At 41.0% G+C, this 21,019-nt stretch overlaps 2 protein-coding genes and 1 long non-coding RNA gene across 5 annotated transcripts in view; 1 reads left to right on the top strand and 2 right to left on the bottom strand.

Annotated features, from left to right (window-relative positions):
- The window catches only part of SPAG1 (sperm associated antigen 1), a 102,011-nt gene extending 100,560 nt beyond the window's left edge, over positions 1-1,451 (top strand). The window contains exon 20 of the mRNA XM_062189863.1: positions 50-1,451. Coding sequence (XP_062045847.1) covers positions 50-181 — 132 coding nt within the window. The 3' untranslated portion in view covers positions 182-1,451. The remainder of the gene's footprint in view (positions 1-49) is intronic.
- A 276-nt stretch (positions 1,452-1,727) lies between these two features.
- Positions 1,728-6,054, bottom strand: LOC133757605 (uncharacterized). Of its 2 annotated transcripts, XR_009865703.1 has the most exons (4): positions 5,669-6,054; positions 2,870-2,977; positions 2,580-2,665; positions 1,728-1,805 (listed from the first exon to the last, which is right to left on the bottom strand). It is a non-coding gene; the product is annotated as an uncharacterized LOC133757605 (long non-coding RNA). The 2 variants fall into 2 exon arrangements; XR_009865702.1 differs by having other exon boundaries at positions 2,580-2,977.
- Positions 6,055-13,249: 7,195 nt separating this feature from the next.
- The window catches only part of RNF19A (ring finger protein 19A, RBR E3 ubiquitin protein ligase), a 66,093-nt gene continuing 58,323 nt past the window's right edge, over positions 13,250-21,019 (bottom strand). For both annotated transcript variants that reach the window (XM_062188178.1, XM_062188177.1), the window contains 3 exons: positions 17,789-18,002; positions 16,175-16,318; positions 13,250-15,555 (listed from right to left, as the gene is read on the bottom strand). In XM_062188178.1, the coding sequence (XP_062044162.1) occupies positions 14,865-15,555; positions 16,175-16,318; positions 17,789-18,002 (1,049 nt within the window). In that variant the 3' untranslated portion in view covers positions 13,250-14,864. The remainder of the gene's footprint in view (positions 15,556-16,174; positions 16,319-17,788; positions 18,003-21,019) is intronic.

Here is a 21,019-nt window from a genome sequence, read left to right as displayed (position 1 = left end):
GTAACTTTAAAATGCTAATTTAGGCTGATGTAACTTTTCCTTGTTTCAGATGATGTTAACGCTCATTAGCAAGGACCAGAAGGAGCAACTCCAACAGCTCTTTGATGCCCTGGCGGACGTACGGCACAGCCACTTTACTCTGGAAGACGTGCAGGCCCTGAAAAGCCAGTATGAGCTTTAAACCAAGACTGCTGTTCGAGTCCTGCCGCGCATGTGTGTGTTCAGTAATGCTGGTGACACGGTATTGTAACAGCTGCAGAGATAAAGCCTGGCTTTTTCGACTATAAAACATTTTGCTTTATTTTTATAGACAGAATATGTATATTCTATGATCTGCTTTTTTTAGTTGTAAATATTTTCTTATGTACCAGAGCCAACATCTTTATATTTAATAAGTATATTTGGAACTTGTTAAAATACATTTTTAATTTATAGTACACATTTTCTTTTAATAACTCATCTGCTGAAACTGAGCTAAATTGCATTTTCTTTGAGCTAAGGCGTCCTCTGAAGTTTGGTAGAGTTGAACTTTAAAGTTCTTTTCTTAAATAAGTATCACCTTATATCCTGTTAAGGTATACATAAAGTCCCAATTTATACTTGTGGATTACAGTTAGTTAAAATATACCACTCAGGTCTATAATATGAAATGATTATTAAATAATGTTTTTAATTTAGAGCTGTAAGAGGACCTCATTTTTCTAATATGGAAGCATTGCCTAATAATTAAGAAAATTGCCAAAAATTTATACCACTTTTTACTAGATTTTAAAGCTACCTTCCCTTATAAAAGCAATAAAACAGCCATGGATATAAAAACAAAGTCTGCATTTGTATTTGAAATGCCCCCTCCTGAATCTGTTTTTGCTCTCATGACTATATTTATTTCTTTACTGTAAATGGGAACGTGAAGTACTCTTCTACTGAAACTCCTTTATTAACTGGGTCAGAGTAAAAGGTATTTCTTACACTAAAACTCTCAGGTCTCTGTCATTTATTTTAATCTATAGTCAATTCCCCTTTTCTTGAGCAATTTTATTTAGAAGTGAAGATGAAAATTAAAGTGCTAATAGATAGTGAATATGGAAATAATTATAGAATACTGTTAAAATCACTATTTAGAACCTTCCAAAATGAGTTTTTCCCTTAAGCTGTTCTCTCTCCTACTCCCAAGTAAAATTCTGTAATGGGTACGTTAGACTACTAACAAAAAACTGCTTCTCCTTTTTAGTGCTATTAAATTTTCATGAAAGTAAATGAATGGATTCTGTTAGAACCGTACCTTGTGTGTGGAGTTTACTTATAGAAACGAACCACTGTTTTCCTTTATGAAGGTATTTCAAAATTCGTGGGAAAGGGGATTAAAAGATGCTTGCTTTGGTGCAAAAATTTTTTTTGAAATCCACAGTTTCATAAACATTTTCACAAACTTTTTGAAGACCCCCTCATATGTGTGGATTTCAAATTCATTTTATACCAAAATAAATTTATCTTTTACTTGTATTTTCCACTTTTGAAGAACCCTCAAATGTAGGAAAACAATTTGAGATTGACTTTAGAAACAAAAAGAACTTCCTCTCTTCGTGGCAGCCACATGCCCAGCTCCAAGCACACTGACACAGTCATGTAATAACTGATTTTTTTTAACCTTCACTTTGTCTAACTTACTCCTCAAAAGAACTGTTATAAACGAGGAAGTAGAGGCACAGAGAAGGCTACGTAACTTACCCAAGATCACAGATAATACAAGTGGTCCATCCCAAATCCAAGCCTGGGCAGTCCGTCTTCTGACGTCACACCCACTGCTGTACAATGGAAAATATTAAAGATCCGAGGGGGATGAGGAGGAAGGTAGCTGGCCTTTCTTGCAGTTACAGATAAGGGGAGGCAATGGATTTGTGAACTGCCAAGTCTGGCACACGAGCAATTTACAGTGACAGCCCGGAGTCAGAAGAGTGTAGGGCAAGGTGTTAAGGGGGAAGCAGTTGCAGCTTGAGAAGGATGTGCCAGGCAGAGGAACCAGGCCGTGCAGAGGCGTCTGGGACATGTGGAAGGTAAGGTCGCAGTTTCTTACTACCGTGGAACATGGGGTTTGCAAGCTAAGCCTGAAGATGATAGCTGTATATACCAGGTATATATGGGATATGCATGTAGGTATTTGGGATATAAAATGGTAGAAAATATCAGTTTTAATGATACACGTAGTTCCCTTTTGAGTCAGGCATTGCCATTCTTAATCAATACCTGGTTTTCTACTCCTGGGCAGAGGAGCAAGACCATACTTCACAGCTTTGACACTGGTTGGGGCCACATGACCGGTTTTATCAATAGGGTTTAGGTCATTTCCAAGCTCACGTAGGCAAGAGCTGCCACAGACCCTCCCCACGGTCTGTCCCCTCACTACAGTAACTGAGAAGGGGCCCTGTTCCAGAGAGTGCACTCACAGATGACAGTGCCTCCATGTGTGGTTTGAGGCAGGGCTCTGTCTGCCTGCAGTGGGCACTTCCATGTATGAACTTATGCTTTCTTATGTCAAGACACTGAGATTTTGGATTGTTTAACTATAGGCAATGACTCACCTCTCACAGTCTGCTCCTGTGCCCATCTTCAGCCCTACAGTCTTTCCTGACTATTCATCTCCACTCGGCTGTCTTCTCACAGGTGCCTGAAACAGAATATGCCCTAAACGGAACTCTGTTTCTCAAACTCAGGCTTCATCTACTCCATAGCTCAGTGGAAGGTACCAGCCCTTCCACGCAACGGCCTCAGCCAGAAACCTGGGCTTCAACATGGGCTTTCCTAGCTCACACAAACTCCACATCGAGTATTTCACCCAAACAGTTTCACTGCCTGAACACAGTGTACTCACCCAAGACTGCTCTTGGCACAGGGTGTCTTTCCACATTGTTTCACTGTTTACTCGTTTGCTGGGAAATGACTGCTTCAGTTCTGTCTCCCATATCGCTCAGCAAAATGCCTAGGGCAACAGAGATTCAATAAGTATTCATGAATCATTTGCTAATTTTGTATTTTTTGTTTTTCGGTGTATTGAGGTTTTCCAGTGGATTACTGCTTGTTAAATCTAATTGGTTGCTACAAATCATGCATTTGTAAGGAGAAAAGCCTCAAAGATAGTAATTCTATAGTGTGGGTTTACTTATCATCAAAGTTTAACTTAAGCCTTAAGGGACATCAGTCCGTGTTTCATTACAACAAAATACTTGACACAAGCTACTTATGAAGGACAAGAGGTCTACTGTGGCGTACAGTTCTGAGGGTTAAAATCCAACACTGGGCAGCGCCTTTGGTGTGGCGTCTGACAATGGCATCCTGCCGGCAGAGGCCGAGGCGGCACAGAGCATCTCGTGGTCTACTCTTATCAAGTCATCAGGATTTAATCCTGGGGGCTCCATCCTAAGAATGCAACCCAATTCCAGAGGCACAACCTTCAAATATGTGATTGGATTGAGTCTCCACTCTTATTGCCATTAACTGTGGAGACCAAACCTTTAACACATAGGCCTGGGGGGGGGGAACATTCAGCCAAGCTGTTATCTAGACCACAGCACAAAGTTTCTAGAGAAAAGAAAAATATCTATATAGATTAGAAAATTTATTTGAAAGGCAACATTATATATATAGAGAGGATAAAACAGAAAAAGCTTCCGTCCACTAGGTCACTCCCCAAATAGCTGCCAATGGCCAGAACTGACCCAGGTTGAAGCCAGGAGCTTTCCCAGGCTCACTATCAGGGAGCTGGACAGGAAGTGGGGCAGATAGGACTCGAACCAGCATCCTTATGGGATGCCCACATCAACCTGCTCCAGGCCAAAAAAAAAATACTTTAAAAGGAGTTAAAGTCTCCTGGGGGCTAGCATTGTGATTGTGATGCAGTGGGTTAAGCTGCCAGTGGGAGCCCTGGCTGCTCCATTTCTAGGCCAGCTCCCTGCTAATGCACCTAGGAAAGCAGTGAAAGATGGCCCAAGTACTTAGACTCCTGCCATCCACTTGGGAGACCCAGTAAGCTCCTGGCCTTGGCCTGGCCCAGCCCCTGCCATTGCACCCATTTAGAGAGTGAACCAGTGGATGGGAGACATCTCCCGTTACCTCTATAATTCTGCCTTTTAAATAAATGCATAAAAATTTTAAAAGCTCCTTAATTAAAACCATATGTGACAATTATTTGCGAGGTATAAGACAGCTGAGCAAATCAGTCACCCTGGGCTTAAGTCTGCTTATTTAAAAATATTAGTATCATTGAAGCGGATGCATCATGTTGCTAAGTAACATGAAAACGCTTTCTGAGCTACACACAGACTCTATTATTTCTGGTCCACAGAGAATATGAAAGATGCAGATGGACAGTGTCTGAGTCCAGAGTTCCACCTCTTTTCAGCCTCTGCAGCTGTCACACGATCCCGTGGTCTAGCACCACGGTCCCCCTCAGTCTCCTGCCCATACCAGTCAGCTTCCCTTCAACACATCAAATTTCCCTCTTTTTCTCTCCCACAAAGGAGTCTTGACCTTTCAACCTTGAGCTTCCATTTTCTTTCCTGTCCATTAAAAACACCACCACCATCCCCACTTTCTTCATATTTCCCAGTTCCCATTTAGTCCTTTTCTGATGGACGTTTGGCTTCGGCTCCCACTGCTACTGAAAATCCCTCTCCACAACCTCAAAGCCAGGGGCTTTTTCTTAATCACGGAGCTGAGTGACTGCAGCCTGTAGGTTTTAGAGGCCGTCCCGTCTGAAGCCCAGCACAGCTGAGAATGCTGTGTGTTCTGAAACTGCTTGCACCGGTTTTGTCTTTTTGCTGAGATTGGTGGGTAAAGGAGGTGACATCTGGAAGGTGAAGGGACAGCTATGTTATTAAATAGGCTGTTGTATTTCTGAACTGCTCGGACTGAGCCATGATCTAATCCAGGCAAATTCACAGACAACCTCTTTCTTGAGCAAAATCTCAAAATGCAAGGAGCTCTACAAGTTGACAGTGCCAAGTGATGGATGTGTTGAGAATTGGAGGTTTTGCAAGAAAGCCTCAAAGACATGGAACTATAGTTACCCCTTTCATGTCCACCACTTGGCACTCTCCGTGTCACCTCCTTTATCCTCCCAATCTGGTGCCTCACCGTTAGAAATGGTGTCCTTTCCACTAGAAGCCTCTCAGGAAGTAGCACAAAAGCAGAGATTAATCAAGACTTAAGGCAGAACACAGCATTCGAGATCTCATAAATTTTTTTTTTTTTTGTAACTGTTTTGCCAACACATTATGGGTTTCCTTATCTGGGAAAAGGACGTGCAGCAAAGTATGTTCACTTGGAATTTTACTTTCTGATGGTCTCTAGGTACCACTCAAAAAGACCCCTGCAGACTGATGTACAAGTCCCAGGATCCTGCGTGAGTTTACTACCAAGGGGTATCTAAGCAGAACTGTCTCCAGAACACAACAAATCCTGTCAAGTTTATAGGTTCTGATGCAGTTTGCCAACAGTCCCAAGTAAAAGAGATGGTGGAAGGCTAGCTGATGGTAGAAAACAACAAAAAAGAGGACATTGAGTATGAGACACTCCTAGCTACTGTTCCTTTCTCTGAGAAACTACTTAAAAGCAGTCTTTGAAATTCCAGTTCTCACTAGCTGTACGAACTTGCAGTTTTTAGGTTCCTTACCTGCCAAATGGGGACATCATCCTCCTGTTCAGGGTTGTGTTGATGCCTGGTGATGCTTAAGAAGTGCCTTATCTTTCCTTCCTTGGGTGTAATTGCTTTCTTCCCATGAGGATAATAATTGAATTTATTCCATTAAAAAAGGAGAAGGGAGCCGGTCTTGTGGCATGGTGGGTAAAGCTGACGCCTGCAATGCCAGCATCCCATGTGAGCACTGGTTCATGTACCGGCTCTCTTGTTCTGATCCAGCTCCCTCTTAATGGCCCGGGGAAAGCAACAGACGATGGCCCAAGTCCTTGGGCCCTGGCACCCATGCCAGAGACTGGAAGAAGCTCTTGGTCCCTGGCTTTGGCCTGGCCCAGCCCTTGCCATTGCAGCCATTTGGAGGAGTGAACCGATGGATGGAAGATCTCTTTCTGTGGCTGTGATTTCCAAATAAATAAATACTTTAAAAAATTTTTTAAATAAAATTGTACTTTTCAAATTCTGTGGACATTGTTTTATTGGACACACACACATTAAGATCCTTCTGACAGAAATGATACCCAGAGAAAGGGGCCTCTGGTGCCTCTCCTGGAAATGAGTCCTGTTACAACAGTTAAGAGACAACTCCACAGGTTATGCAGAGAGTTGGTTTGTAATAGCAAGCATCTCTCTTTTCCAACCTGTCACTGTTTCGAAGCTGAGTCCACACACAAACAGCTGAACATTCTGTCTGGCAGAGGCTGGGGGGTGCTTAGTGTTTGTTGAATGGATGAAGCTAGAGGACACTGGCCTAAAAAGTGCTCTTGTTTCAGGCTAGAGATGTTCCTGTTATTACTGAGAAACTCAGAATGGCACTTTAAATATTTATCAGTCATTCTTGGAGGCTTTGCATATAGTCACATGACAGTGTTAGGGACCAGAGGATTAGGAATTTAAAAATAGCTCTAGTGATTCTCAGGAAGTTCCAGTTTGTGACTCACTGGCCTAGAAGCTGAGTGTGCACAAACATCTGAACTGTGTAAATGTAAATGAACTATTAATGACTCTCCAAATAAAATCCTGCAGGGGAGTACCTATTTATATAGAAGATACTCTGCTTTAATGAGCTTAATTTGGGGGGAAAAAACGGCAATAATACCAAGTACAAGTAGGAAAAAAAGTATCAAATGTTCAAGTTTTACAGGTATTAAAAACCATGTAGAATAAATCAAGAATGTTTTCAAGAAGAGGTAGAATTTGGGGCCAGTGCTGTGGCATACTGGTTGTTAAGCCTCCACCTGTGGCGCCAGCATCCTAAAGTCCTGGATGCTCTATTCCTATCCAGCTCCCTGCTAGTGGCCTGGGAGGGCACTGGAGGATGGCCAAAGTGCTTGGGCCCCTGCACCCACATGGAAGAAGCTCCTGACTTCTGATCGGCCCAGCTCTGGCTGTTTGTGGCCATTTGGGGAGTCAACTAGCAGAAGACTTCTGTCTGTAACTCTGCTTCTCAAAAAATGAATTTTTTAAAAAAAGACAACAAAGTAAAATCTATGTCAGACTCAGGTCAATGAGAAGACGAGCTCGTATGATAGGTAAAACAGTCATTTTCCCCAATTATTGTTTATAGCCATTGTCTATATTCCCACTAGAGTCTTTTTACTTGTTAAACTTACTCAGTGAAGTATTAAGCCTTTTTACTCTAATGTAAATATAAAATGTTATCTCAAAAAAGACGGGGGGCGGGGAGGAAGAGGCAGAGGGAAGAAGGGAATATCATTATGTTGTTAGAACTGTATTGGCTGGCGCCGCGGCTCAATAGGCTATTCCTCCACCTTGTGGTGCTGGCACACCGGGTTCTAGTCCCGGTCGGGGCGCCGGATTCTGTCCCAGTTGCCCCTCTTCCAGGCCAGCTCTCTGCTGTGGCCCGGGAGTGCAGTGGACAATGGCCCAAGTGCTTGGGCCCTTGCACCCACCTGGGAGACCCTGAAGAAGCTCCTGGCTCCTGGCTTTGGATCTGCTCAGCTCCGACCATTGCGGCCATTTGGGGAGTGAACCAGTGGATTGAAGACCTCTTTCTTTCTCTCTCTCTGGCTCTATCTCTGTAACTCTATTTTTCAAATAAATAAAATAAATCTTTAAAAAAAAAACTAAGGTAAATATAAATAATTTAATTTAATATAAAAATTAAACAAGAAATCTAAGAGGTTAGAGTACAATTTCAGATCAGGAAAGAACTTAACTACGACTAGAAGGTCTACAACATTACAATTAGACAAACTGACAAAACAGGTTTCAAAGTGCCAAAAAATGTTTTAAAATCCCAAAATAAAAAAAAATTATTTAAGAATGACATAGAATGAACACAAAAATAATAAAGAAGCAGGTTTGGAAAAAAAAACAAACAAACTGTTAATAACTATACAAAGATCTCTTTCAAATGGAGAACTACCACCTCCTTCCTAGGCAAAGGATGTAACAGCCAATTTAGAGAGCAACCAGTTCAAATGCTACCCCTTCCCTCAACCAGTCCCCACCCCCACAAACACAAAACATGAAAAGATGTACAAATTTACTAGTCATGAAAATGTAAAATCAGGTAATAGATATTACTTTATATTAAAAATAGCCTTGTGGGGGCTGGCCTGGGGCACCAGCACCCCATATGGGTGCTGGTTCGAGACCTGGCTGCCCACTTCTGATGCAGCTCTCTGCTATGGCCTGGGAAAGCAGTGGAAGATGGCCCAAGCCTTGGGCCCCTGCTCCCGCGTGGGAGTCCCAGAGGAAGCTCCTGGCTCCTGATCGGCGCAGCTCCAGCCATTGCAGCCAATTGGGGAGTGAACCAGTGGATGGAAGACCTCTCTCTCTCTGCCTCTCATCTCTGTGTAGCTCTTTCAAATAAATAAATAAATAAATCTTTAAAAAAAAATAGCCTTGTGAACATTATAAACCTCTAATACCCACTGGAGGAATTCAGGGACAGGCAAGCTCATGCGCCTTTTGCAGACTGTAACCTGTGATGGCCTTTTCTTGCAATCTGGCTACAATTATTAAATGTTCACCCAGCTATTTGATTTCCATGATCTATCTCCTATAATGAAAAATATCCATAAAATAAGGACTTAGGTATAAGGATGTTTCTGCAGTATTTTGTAGGGAAGAAGAAACAAAAAGCAGAAAGTGAATGCTTGTCAATTTCAGAATGTTTCAGTAATATGACCTATCTATACCACAGAATTATAAGGCCACTATTTAAAATAATTAGAGCTACAGCTGACTTTAAAATATTTCCCTTAAGATATTGAGAAAAAAATCAAAATTCAATCAAGAAAATAAATAATATATATATATGCACAGTGACTATATGAACAAGGAGAAAATTCATACCCTTGGTTGTTTGCATTTGTTATGGGAGAAGGTAATGTGGAGGGAATCAAAGCAAAAGTGAAAGCAGAGGCAGGGCAGGGTGAATGCGAAAAATTCTTTTGTGTACATGACTTTCAACAGTAACTACCTTTACAATATTGGTTCACTTGTTCCCTCTGAAGCAACCGTTTCGTTATGTAGCTGAAAATATTACATTTTCTTTAAACAACAGAAAGCCCACAAAAGCACAACTGAAGTGCTTTGGTTACATTAACACTGAAAAATTATGTTCCAGTGGCTGTTATATCTTCTAGGATTTTTAAGACAATGTCTTGATCCCAAGAGCCCAGTTTTTTTTTTTTTTTTTTAAAAGCTTTCTGTCTTCCTAATATCATTAGTTCAGAGGTAAGGATTTGGAGGAAACCTGGTGACATGGTGTGGTGTAATATCTAAGTTTTAACTGCTTCATGCAAAACAAAAAGTAGAAATAGATGTTTCAATGGCATGTAGGAAAATGGCTGAAAAGAAAAAAGAAAAAAAGTAAAAGCAGGACTATATTGTTAACAGCCAGCCCAAACATTCTAGAATTAGTAAACTCTTACAGATGAAAGGGCTTGCCTAATTCCTTACTGCTCAAATTATAGACTCAAATGAGCTTTTTACTAACCCTGATAACCTGGCTGTCATTCAAGCCCAGAGAGACAGCAATTTCTACCAAGCATTCAAGGAAGACATAATTCCAGTTTTACATACCCTGATAATCAAGTTTATCCCACATTAACACTTGGAAACTACAATTCACCAGATTAAAGAATAAATCACAATTATATGACAGATGCTCACTTCCCTCCAAATTAAGAGTAGCCAACAAAATGCAACATATTTTCCAAGGGAAGAGCTCTTGGGCAAATTAAGAATTATGAGAATTTACTTCATTTGGTAAAAAGCATTTACATATACAAGGATATTCCAAAAAGCTAATGGAAACAGAAGTTTATTTCAGTGTAAAACATTTTGAAATCCATGCATTTTTTCCATAGTATGCATTTTCCATGAACTTGTGGAAGGCTCCTCGTATATATGCAGCAAATATTATAATGGTTGACGCACTAAAACGTTTCCCTTGGCGATTAACTAATCAACAATACTCCCTTAAGTCACTGCTATTCAGCACCTTACACTAGAAGACCTAGCCAGTGCTGATGGCCCAGAATAAGGAATCATTTCACAATGTGAATCCTAGCTCTGCCACTTACGAGCTATGCAACTCTAGGCCGAGTACTTACCATTTCTGTGCCTCAGTAACCTCATCTTGAAAATGTGGATCATGAGTGCACTCCCTCCACAGGTTGTTCTGAAGAGTAAAGTTACTATTTTGAAACAGAGATTAGAAAGTGACATTTCAAAGCACTGGTTGTTAAACAAAAATATTCATAAATGATGACTGAGTACAGCTATCCTTTTCAATCTAGAGATATACTATTAGAAGATTCCACAGATAGGAAATTAAGTTTTTTAGATATATTACTTTAAAATGTCTGTTTTGTTCTATCTACCAAAAGGCAGAGAGAGAGAGAGAGAAAGAAAGAGGTATCTTCCATCCACTGGCTTACTCCCCAAATGTCTGCAACCACCAAGACTGGACCAGGCTGAAGCCAGGAGCCTGAAACTCCCAAGTCTCCCATGTGTGTGGCAAATTCTGTCAGGGTCTCCCATGTGAGTGGCAGGGGTCCAAGCAGTTAAGCCATCATTTGCTACCTCCCAGAATGCATCAGCAGGAAGATGGGTCAGAAGCAGAGGTGCCAGGACTCAAAATGGCACTTTGATATGGGATGTGGGTAACCGATTGTACCACAATGCTGGCCCCAGATATAAATTATTAATACCAAAATCAATAGTATTTTCATACACTATTAGTACCAAGCAGAGAATGACATTTGAAAAAGACACCATCCCAACAGCATAAAAAATAATCAAGTATTGAGATGTGAAAGACTCAATAGCACTAATTATAGATTTAATGTAATCTCAATCAGAACTGGTGGAACTCAACAAGATGGTTCTGTTCATGGAGATGTGAAGTGCCAAGAACTATCAATACATTCTCTAAGAGGCAGACGTGACCTACTAGAGAGCAAACTCAGATTCCAAGGGTGTGGTCTAGACTGTCCACTAAGCCACACAGGAAGTCGGTTTCTGAAATGCACACCGACCAGGCACGTCTGCGTGGTTCCTTCCTCACTTCCTTTGCACCTTTGCTCAGAGGACCCCTAGGCAGACCTTGTCTGTCTAAGAGTTCTTCCCACTACTCCAGCCACTCTGTTGCCACCAACCATTTTTCATAGCAACCACCATATTATTTTACCCTAGCTGTAGGTTTATTATTTGTGTCTTTCTCCCTACAATGACAAAAGACTTTTGAAGTCAGAGTGCTTATTTATTTGGTACTAAACGGTATCTTCAGCATCTATTTTGTAACTCTGCTGAATGAACAGCTGGTGGAAGTCAGGAAGACTGATTCACACATGAGGCATGGTGATTCAATCTCAACTAAAACTGCAGACTTCCTTTTGCTCTTCACCTATTAAATGATAGTTACATAGAAGATTAACTCTCCTTGAGCACAGAATAGCATTTTGGATATTCAAAATCACCCAGTACATAGACTCACTGGCTTTAGCAACGATATCTCACACTTTAATGAAGGAAGGAAGTGAAACAACAAATCCATTAAGAGGAACCATATGAAATACAGCTTTGAGAGTCTTAATGTCTCTCACTGCAAAGGCAAAATGATCTATGGATCAGGAGTTATTTGATCATGTCATGCAGGAATTAATAGCTCTTATGGTTTTCAACATACTCTCATCTTTTGGTGATCTAAGTCTACATTCAACTAAAAGGTTTTACAGTCTAACTCAATTTCCAACAAAAATAAAGAGTGATGGACTATATGAATTTAAATAAAGAGTGACGGATTCTGTGAATTTAAATCTATCAAAAAGTTAACTAAAATTCGATCTTCTCAGGCTGGGAAGTTGCAAATTTCAGAGAAGCCAGTTAAGCTGGTGGTATACATAATTAGCACTAGGATGCACTGTTATAGTTGTATTATTTTCTCTCACTACCATATGATTTTTTCTGAATACAAAGGGTTTGAAAAAGATTTCTGTGAGTTTAGGTTGGTTTTGAATACCTGGGGTATTTCTTACTCTAGTCTAGCCCAGAATTGAGTTCTGGGGAATTTGGGTTGGTTGTGTATTAAGTCAAGGTTAACAGATCCGGGGTGACAAGCAACTTTTGGAGCCAACTGTAAGGTCCAGACATTTTTTAAGGTGAGACCGAGGACATACTGTTGGGGGAACAACAGGAAGAGGGAGGGGGTGGACCAAATGCACTGGCCACCCATGTGATACCACTTCCACTGTATTCCTATCACTTACTTTCCGTCTCATCTTTAGCCTTTCACAGAAATGTCAGGGCAGTCAACATTATTTTCAGGAGATACAACAGATTTTCAAAAGTTCATGAAAGGCTGGCGCTGTGGCTCAATAGGCTAATCCTTTGCCTTGCGGCGCCGGCACACCAGGTTCTAGTCCCGGTCGGGGCGCCGGATTCTGTCCCGGTTGCCCCTCTTCCAGGCCAGCTCTCTGCTATGGGCCAGGAGTGCAGTGGAGGATGGCCCAAGTGCTTGGGCCCTGCACCCGCATGGGAGACCAGGAGAAGCACCTGGCTCCTGCCTTCGGATCAGCACGATGTGCTGGCCGCAGCGCGCTGGCCGTGGCGGCCACTGCAGGATGAACCAACGGCAAAAAGGAAGACCTTTCTCTCTGTCTCTCTCTCTCTCACTGTCCACTCTGCCTGTCCACAAAAAAAAAAAAAAAAAAAAAAGTTCATGAAAAAATTTTTTGCACCAAAATAAATGTATCAGTTTTCCCACATATTTTTTGAAGTACCCTTCTTTTAACAATGTTCCAGGAAAACAGAAAAAAAATCTGCTATGCATTTTATAGGGCTACAATAGAAAGCATTTGATTATTTCTAACTTGAACTTACGTGGCTTCCATTTTCCTCATCAAATGTTGTCAGGGCAGAATCTCTTAAAAATAGTCTTTATGATCTTTTTCTAAGATGAGAATTTATAATATGGATCCCATTTCACAACGTAATGATTTACTTACTGAAGATAAATTTCATCAATTTACTTAAAAAATGAATTTTTTTTTATGAATACAGCATCTTGCAAGGCAAATGGCATGAATTACAAGACATGATAGTTTCTAACACTATTGAAAAGTTTGGCAAATGCATCCCTTTGAGCCGAGACCAGAAGGTAAAATCATTTCAATGTCTTGTTATATTTGAGTAATACCATTAAACAAATGAACACACAGGTGCGCACACTAAACAACAGCAGTACATTAGTATTTACATTTATTTCTCAGAAGCATTTTACACACTCATTATTGAACAAAATTGGAATGCAAACAAATATACAAATACCATAATAAACTTTATCAAATAAAATAACTGGCACTAGTGTTATAAGCAGATTATTGGACCTGGTGAGAAGTGAAGAAAGCCTGCAGCCCATGACATTTTTCTTTTTATCAAAAGAAAATGCTCCATAGCACCATAATGGTAATACTTAAGAGAAACATGTAAGATGGAACATTTTAAACTGCTATAATTGAGGTTAACCTGCTTTATTTAAGAGAATTATATCAGGTAACAGTACAGGCAGTATTTTGGCCAACTTCTGCTTATGTCAATTGAACATCTTCCATCAACAGAAGCAAAAGGAAATAAAGGCAACCATATGGACCTTTTGTCCTTGGTACAAGCTCTGCACCATGCTTTGCTTTCATGGCTGGAGAACATATGCATGTATTCAAAACTGAGGTTATGTGGCATTATTCACTAAAGCCTGAGCGTGTCTTTGGTAGGCTAATACTTTTTCATTATTTTTATTAATCACATTTGTGTTCATCTATTTCCTGTGTTTTTCTATATAATCCAAGTGATAGGACATTATGGAAAACAATATGGCAAAATCCTCAAACAACTAGGCTCTTAAAACCCAGTGTGTATCCCAAAGACATCAAGAATTGATAAAAAGTGACTTCTTTGTAACACTTATATAGCCTATGGGACTTTATTTTGCAGTTTTATATATCTTATTTGTTGCTGTCAGTATACTTAATTACCTAACTTTACATTTTTCTTCTAAGATGGCATCAACAAGATACAAGATATATAGAGTACCAGCTATTTCTATTTTGAAGTTGTGCAAAGACTGCCACAATCTTGCTCAAAGTATCTAAGTATCCAAATGGTAGCCAATGGGCTGCATTAAGCTTTACACATCCACATAGCATATGAAGGGAAAAAACAAAGTTTATGCCCAGTTAGGAACAGAAATATTACAAAGAGTATCATATATGAGAAGAACCTGTCAAGTTCTTTCACACAGTATCCTTAGTGGTTTCAATAGAATATCACTAACCACTTACCCCAATGCTCAACTTTTCTTCATAAGAATGCTGTAGAACTCCATTAGTATTTTATATTGATTATAAATAAAGCCAAACTTCTTCTATCTAAAGACACAAAAATGTGTTTTAAGCAATGTTTTGTGTTATACACACAGAACATGCTTTGTTCTTACAGATTTATTATCTTTACAATAATGCACTTTTAAAGCCTTCATTTCATAGTTTGGTAATTATGATCCACACAAAACACAATACTTATTGAACACAGAAAATGTATCTGCATTAGGATTGTGAAACCTGACTTCTGTAGTCACGTGTAGTTCAACCAGCTCCAAACAAGGTTGTTCAGTGGTACTTATTTTGCAGCATTTATGGGCCTAAATTTCAGTCTGAATTGCAACTTTTAATTCCATTGTCGGAAGTGAGTGGTTGTTGTTTGTCTCTTTTAGTGCATCGCCAAAATATAAATCAACATTGGGTCTTATTGCACTGTTACCATGTTCTTCAGCAATATGATTCAACTGTGGAACTTCTGAACATGAAGCGGTGTTGGTAAGCACAGAAATGCTACACTGATGCGGGCAAATCTCCAGACGGTCATTTTCCACCTCAGGAAGAATGTTAACAGTAGCAAAGCGGGCATGGTAATCACTGGAACCATGACTACATGAAGTTTTCATGCTTTCAAGGTCAGAACAACTAAATTCAGAAAAATGACTAGAGTGGGAATCGGCTACAGATGGCATACTGTCACTGAGGGACGGAGCCTCAAATTCGCTGGAGTTCGTGCTTTGTTGTTCTAACAACTGTGCATCCATGTCCTCTCGGGTTTCATTTATCTTCATGTTACCCTTTTTCCTCGCTTTACCACTTTTTGATTTTTTTCCTGCTGTTGCTTCTTTGGGCCACTTGGTGGCACTGGATTTACCTTCAGGCAAGCCACCAGCTGAGCCAGCAGCATGACTCCGGGCGGCGCTGCCATCATCCACACTGCTGCTTCCACTGTTGTGCCTGAATTTAGACGGCTTTGATTCGATATCGACTTGCACTTCCATACTGTTGCCTTCTCTGGAACATAAGAGCAACAAGTATAAGCCTCACTTCTGACTTTCTTTTCATTTTTATTCAGATGACAGAAAAGAAGGAGGGGTTTCTGTGTGAAAAATGTTAAGCTCATATAAAATCAGTCAGAACATATAATGAAGGACATGTTCTAGTAAAAAAACAACTTGAGATTGTTTTCGTAATGCTTCAGAGTTTTTTGGTAACATGCATTTACTGCTTATGCTCTTCTTGGAACTATGTGCTTTTCTTCCCCCTAAGAACAATTTTATTGTGATATAATTTATATACCATGAAATCATCCTGTTTAAAGTGTATAACTCTGGTTTTTAGTATATTCAGTTTGTGTAACCATCACCACTACCTAACTTCAGAACATTTTCATCAATCCAAAAGAGAAACCCTGTACCCATTAGCAGTCAGTTCCCATTCTTCCCTCCCTTCAGCTCCTGGCAACCATGAATCTACTTTCTGTTTGCTTATTTTAGATATCACCATTTTCTTTTCCCAGGGGACTTAATAATTGGTAACCATTATTCACTGATTAATTTAGTCGAATGATAGGAATAATTCCTTTAAAATTAATTTTAAAATATTTCTGATTTTATAACATATTTTTCCTTACTTGTCCAATGGGATGTAGGAATTCAGAATGGATCCTGCCATTGCTTTGGTACTGGCATTATCACTGACTGTTCCCAAGCTGACTGTGCCAGATTCTCCACTTAGACTGTATCGTTCTTTCTGTACATCCGCTTGTACTTCCAACCTTCAAGAGGGGGATAGCAGATAAAAACCAGTTTATATAACAGCAGCACTGCTGTAACAGTTACCTTTAAGTAATTCAGCTAAAAAACCCAGTAATGAGAAATTATATTAGAAACCATTTACTGTTTGTTTCCTCTTATTTAATACATTTTTTTTTTTATTGCAACACACTAAACAGTGCCAATCATCCAAACGGAATGGGAAAAATTACCTGTCTGCCAAGTAAGGTATGAAGGGAATAACAAAAAAGACACAAGATTTCAAGTTAAATACTCTGTATTATTCTCATTCAGGATGTGGCAACTTTGTCACGTTTTAGGATAAAGCATGAAAATCAGAATATGTCATCAATCATTAAGCATAACAGATCAGTGAGTAAAAAAAAAAATCCTGGACATCCATATTAAAAATGATTCGATAAATAAAATGACTTTTAAAGTAAGAGATAACATGCATCACTGTAACTTAAAGAGTTTCAGTTTCAGTGCAGATTACTCAAAAATAAGATAAACATGATGGCTTTATCTTTTAATTCATCATTCTCCCTTTTTTAAAAAAATAATTAAGGCTGATAAATAGAACAGTTGAGTCAAAGAAGAAATAAAAAAAGATGAAAAAAAGCACGTTAATTTCTCCTGCTTATCCATGTGGCTGCTGGTAAAGACTTGGTGAGAATGAAGTGCTTGTTAATACATAAAAGGATGCAGGCAGAGAACCTTAGCCTTGGTTCACGTATTCCTGGATGTCCTAACTCTGTGTTCCCCAGGCCATGGCCAAAGTCTCATCTCCTAACTCCAACTGTTGTTATCCCATAGGTAAGGGCTAGGCTGAAGCACTGCCTTTACTTCAGGGTCCCCTCAAGTGGCTCCAGCATTGTTTATAATATAAAATCTGACAAGTGCGCTGAAAATATTGCTAGAATGTTATTCCTTAGAATTAGTCTTTACACAGTAAACTTCTCACTGTATACCACTAATGTTCAGTTTTTAAACATTATTTTCGGGGCCGGTGCTGTGGCTGAGAAGGTAAAGCCGCCACCTGCAGTGCTGGCATCCCGTATGGGTGCCAGTTTAAGTCATGGCTGCTTCTCTTCCAATCCAGCTCTCTGCCATGTCCTGGGAAAGCACTGGAAGATGGTGCAAATGCTTGGGCCCCTGTGCCCGCGTGGGAGACTCAGAAGAAGCTCCTGGCTCCAGACTGTCCCAGCTCTGGCTATTGTGGCCATTTGGGGAGTGAACCAATGGTTGGAAGACCTCTCTTTCTCTCTACTTCTGCCTCTTTGTAACCCGGCCTTTCAAATAAATAAATAAACCTTCAAAAAACAAACAAAACCCCATATTATTTTCAACACTGACATATTAAGGTTCAACATATAAAATCATGCTTTGTGTTCAAAATTCTCCTCACCAATTAGTGATTTATAGGTGACAGAAGGCAGAAAGAAACCCAACTGAAACACCCTATTTCTTACCTGTTAAAACAGTTTACCATGGCACTTCCTGACAGACTCCCCGTTATGCTTGCTCCTGCTAGCGCCATGGTGCTGGCTGTTTCACTCAGGTTGTCTCGAATGGCTCCTATTCGATCCATGTGGCTTCCACTTGCGCTCAAACTGCCAGTCAGGCCACCGACACTTCCCTCCCCTATGCTGGGGTTGTGTCTTGCCTCTGCTACTGAAGTTGTATCTAAATGCAAATATTTCAAAGAAATTAAACAGGTATGGTCATTAATATCTTCCTTTTTAAATCCCTCCATGACTGCAGGTGGAACATTTACTAAAGTATAAAACATCCACAGGAACAGAAACAGACGTTTGGAGGGCATACCCGAGAGTGAAGCGAAGTGCCTCAGAGAGTATGGCTGGAGCAGGGACTGACCTTCAATTTTAAAGGTCATTTGAAACACATCACTAAGATTCTGGAATACTGTTGAAAAATTTAGCTGACTTAAAAGGACAACTATGTGACTGTTTTCAAGAAAGATGCCTTTTTTTTTTTTTTTTTTTTTTTGACAGGCAGAGTGGACAGTGAGAGAGAGAGACAGAGAGAAAGGTCTTCCTTTTGCCGTTGGTTCACCCTCCAATGGCTGCCGCGGTAGGCGCGCTGCGGCCGGCGCAGCGTGCTGATCCGATGGCAGGAGCCAGGTGCTTATCCTGGTCTCCCATGGGGTGCAGGGCCCAAGCACTTGGGCCATCCTCCACTGCACTCCCTGGCCACAGCAGAGAGCTGGCCTGGAAGAGGGGCAACCGGGACAGGATCGGTGCCCCAACCGGGACTAGAACCCGGTGTGCCGGCGCCGCAAGGCGGAGGATTAGCCTAGTGAGCCGCGGTGCCGGCTGAAAGATGCCATTTAAAGAGCTTTTTACTCTCTGGGCTAGTCAGAACAGGCCAAAGGTTGATTTCTCTATGTATTCCATTTCTAATTATCTACAGTTATTATAAAATTGTATAACATTATATTCTGATCAGTATTTTTTACATGCTTTGTACTTAAGTGTTCTTTTATTCATGCTAATATTTGAGTTCCTATTATATATCTCATGTTGCTAAATGCTATGAGGAAAAACTAAAGCAGAGTATAAGGGAGAACGGGTAAGAACACACACACATATGGACATGCCTGTGTGCCACTTATGTAATGTGATCGGGGGCGGACTCTGATGAGGTAACACTTCTAGAGAGCAAAGGAAGCAAAGGAGTAAGCCAGGAAATTATCTGAGTCAAGAGTTTTTCGGGCACATTTAAAAACCTAGAAGTAGTAGCATGCTTGGCATCCTCAAAAACCAAGGAGCAGTGTAAAATAGGAGGGTGACGAGAGAGTAAGCTCAGAGGTAGGCCAGACAGTGCAGGGCCTTTTGGGACATAAGGGCTTTAGATTTTCTCCCCCAACAGTTAAAAGCCCTGCAAGTTTGTGAGCACCAGAGAAACATCATTTGACTTATGTTTTAGAGGTGTGACTATGGTGCACTGTGGCACAGTGAATGGATACAAAGAAGTTATTCCCATGGAAAAAGACAGTGGTTTGGACCAATGGAAAAGCAGTGGAGAGGGTAAGAAGTGCTTATATTATGGCTAAATAATGAAGGAACCAGCAGAATTTGCTGACAGATCAAATGTAGGGTATGAAAAGCAAAGAGAGGAGTCATTTTAAGTGCATATTTTTTGCTCAAACAACAGTAGAGAAGTCATTTAGGGAGTAACAATGACTTAAAAGGACAGTTCTAGAGACAAGAGATTAATATAGACAAGCTAAGTCTGACATTCTGTTTAGACACCAAAATGCAGGCTAAAGAGAATTATAGAAGCTGAAAGGTTAGGGGAAGAGTTCCAGTTAGTTTAACTTTACAGAGAAATGTCAATTATTACGAGGGTATCTTTTTTTTTTAAATTTTTTTTTAAGATTTTTTTTTTTTAATTTTTTTTTTATTTTTGACAGGCAGAGTGGACAGTGAGAGAGAGACAGAGAGAAAGGTCTTCCTTTTGCCGTTGGTTCACCCTCCAATGGCCGCCATGGTAGCACGCTGCGGCCGGCGCACCGCGCTGATCCGATGGCAGGAGCCAGGTGCTTCTCCTGGTCTCCCATGGGGTGCAGGGCCCAAGCACTTGGGCCATCCTCCACTGCCTTCCCTGGCCACAGCAGAGAGCTGGCCTGGAAGAGGGGCAACCGGGACAGGATCGGTGCCCCGACCGGGACTAGAACCTGGTGTGCCGGCGCCGCAAGGCAGAGGATTAGCCTAGTGAGCCGCGGCGCCGGCCTTTTTTTTAAATTTTTGACAGGCAGAGTGGACAGTGAGAGAGAGAGACAGAGAGAAAGGTCTTCCTTTACCGTTGGTTCATCCTGCAGTGGCCGCTGCGGCCACACTGTGCTGATCCGAAGCCAGGAGCTTCTCCTGGTCTCCCATGCGGGTGCAGGGCCCAAGGACTTGGGCCATCCTCCACTGCCTTCCCGGGCCACAGCAGAGAGCTGGACTGGAAGAGGATGAACCGGGACAGAATCTGGCGCCCCGACCGGGACTAGAACCCAGTGTGCTGGCGCCGCAAGGCGGAGGATTAGCCTATTGAGCCGCGGCGCTGGCCTACGAGGGTATCTTAAAAAGTTTGTGGAACATGCAGATGAAAGATGTTTGGTACAAAAAAAGTCTGAAATCCATAGATAGTTTTTTTTTTAAATTAAAGACTTATTTACTTATTTGAAAGTCACAATTACAGACAGAGAAGGAGATACAGAAATCTTCCATCCGCTGGTTCACTCCCCAAATGGCTGCAATGGCCACAGCAGGGAAAGGCCAAAGTGAGGAGCTCATCTGGGTTTCCTACATAGATTCAGGGACCCAAGAACTTGGGCAATCTTCTGCTGCTTTCCCAGGCACATTAGTAGGCAGCTAGATCAGAAATGGAGCAGCTGGGACTCGAATCAGTGCTCATATGGGATGCCAGTGCTGCAGACAGTGCCTTAACCAGCTGTACCACAGTGTTAACGCCTTGCCCACAGGTTTTTATAATACATACTTCTAAGAACTTTTTGAAGGCTTCTCATATCTGACAGGTGAGATTACCTAGACCGTGAAAGTAGATAAGAGTCCTGAGACACAACAGAGCCCTGGGAATCTTAAACATTTAGAACTTGAGAGAAGAAAATGAACCAGCAAAGATAACTCAGGAGTGGCCAATAGATATAAGATATGCTTTCCCAGAAAACAAGT

The sequence above is a fragment of the Lepus europaeus genome, chromosome 4 (genome assembly GCF_033115175.1).
Source record: "Lepus europaeus isolate LE1 chromosome 4, mLepTim1.pri, whole genome shotgun sequence".
In the NCBI taxonomy this organism is placed as follows: Eukaryota; Metazoa; Chordata; class Mammalia; order Lagomorpha; family Leporidae; genus Lepus; species Lepus europaeus.
The sequence above is the reverse complement of the archived record's forward strand: the minus strand, read 5'-3'. Positions and strand labels throughout refer to the sequence as shown.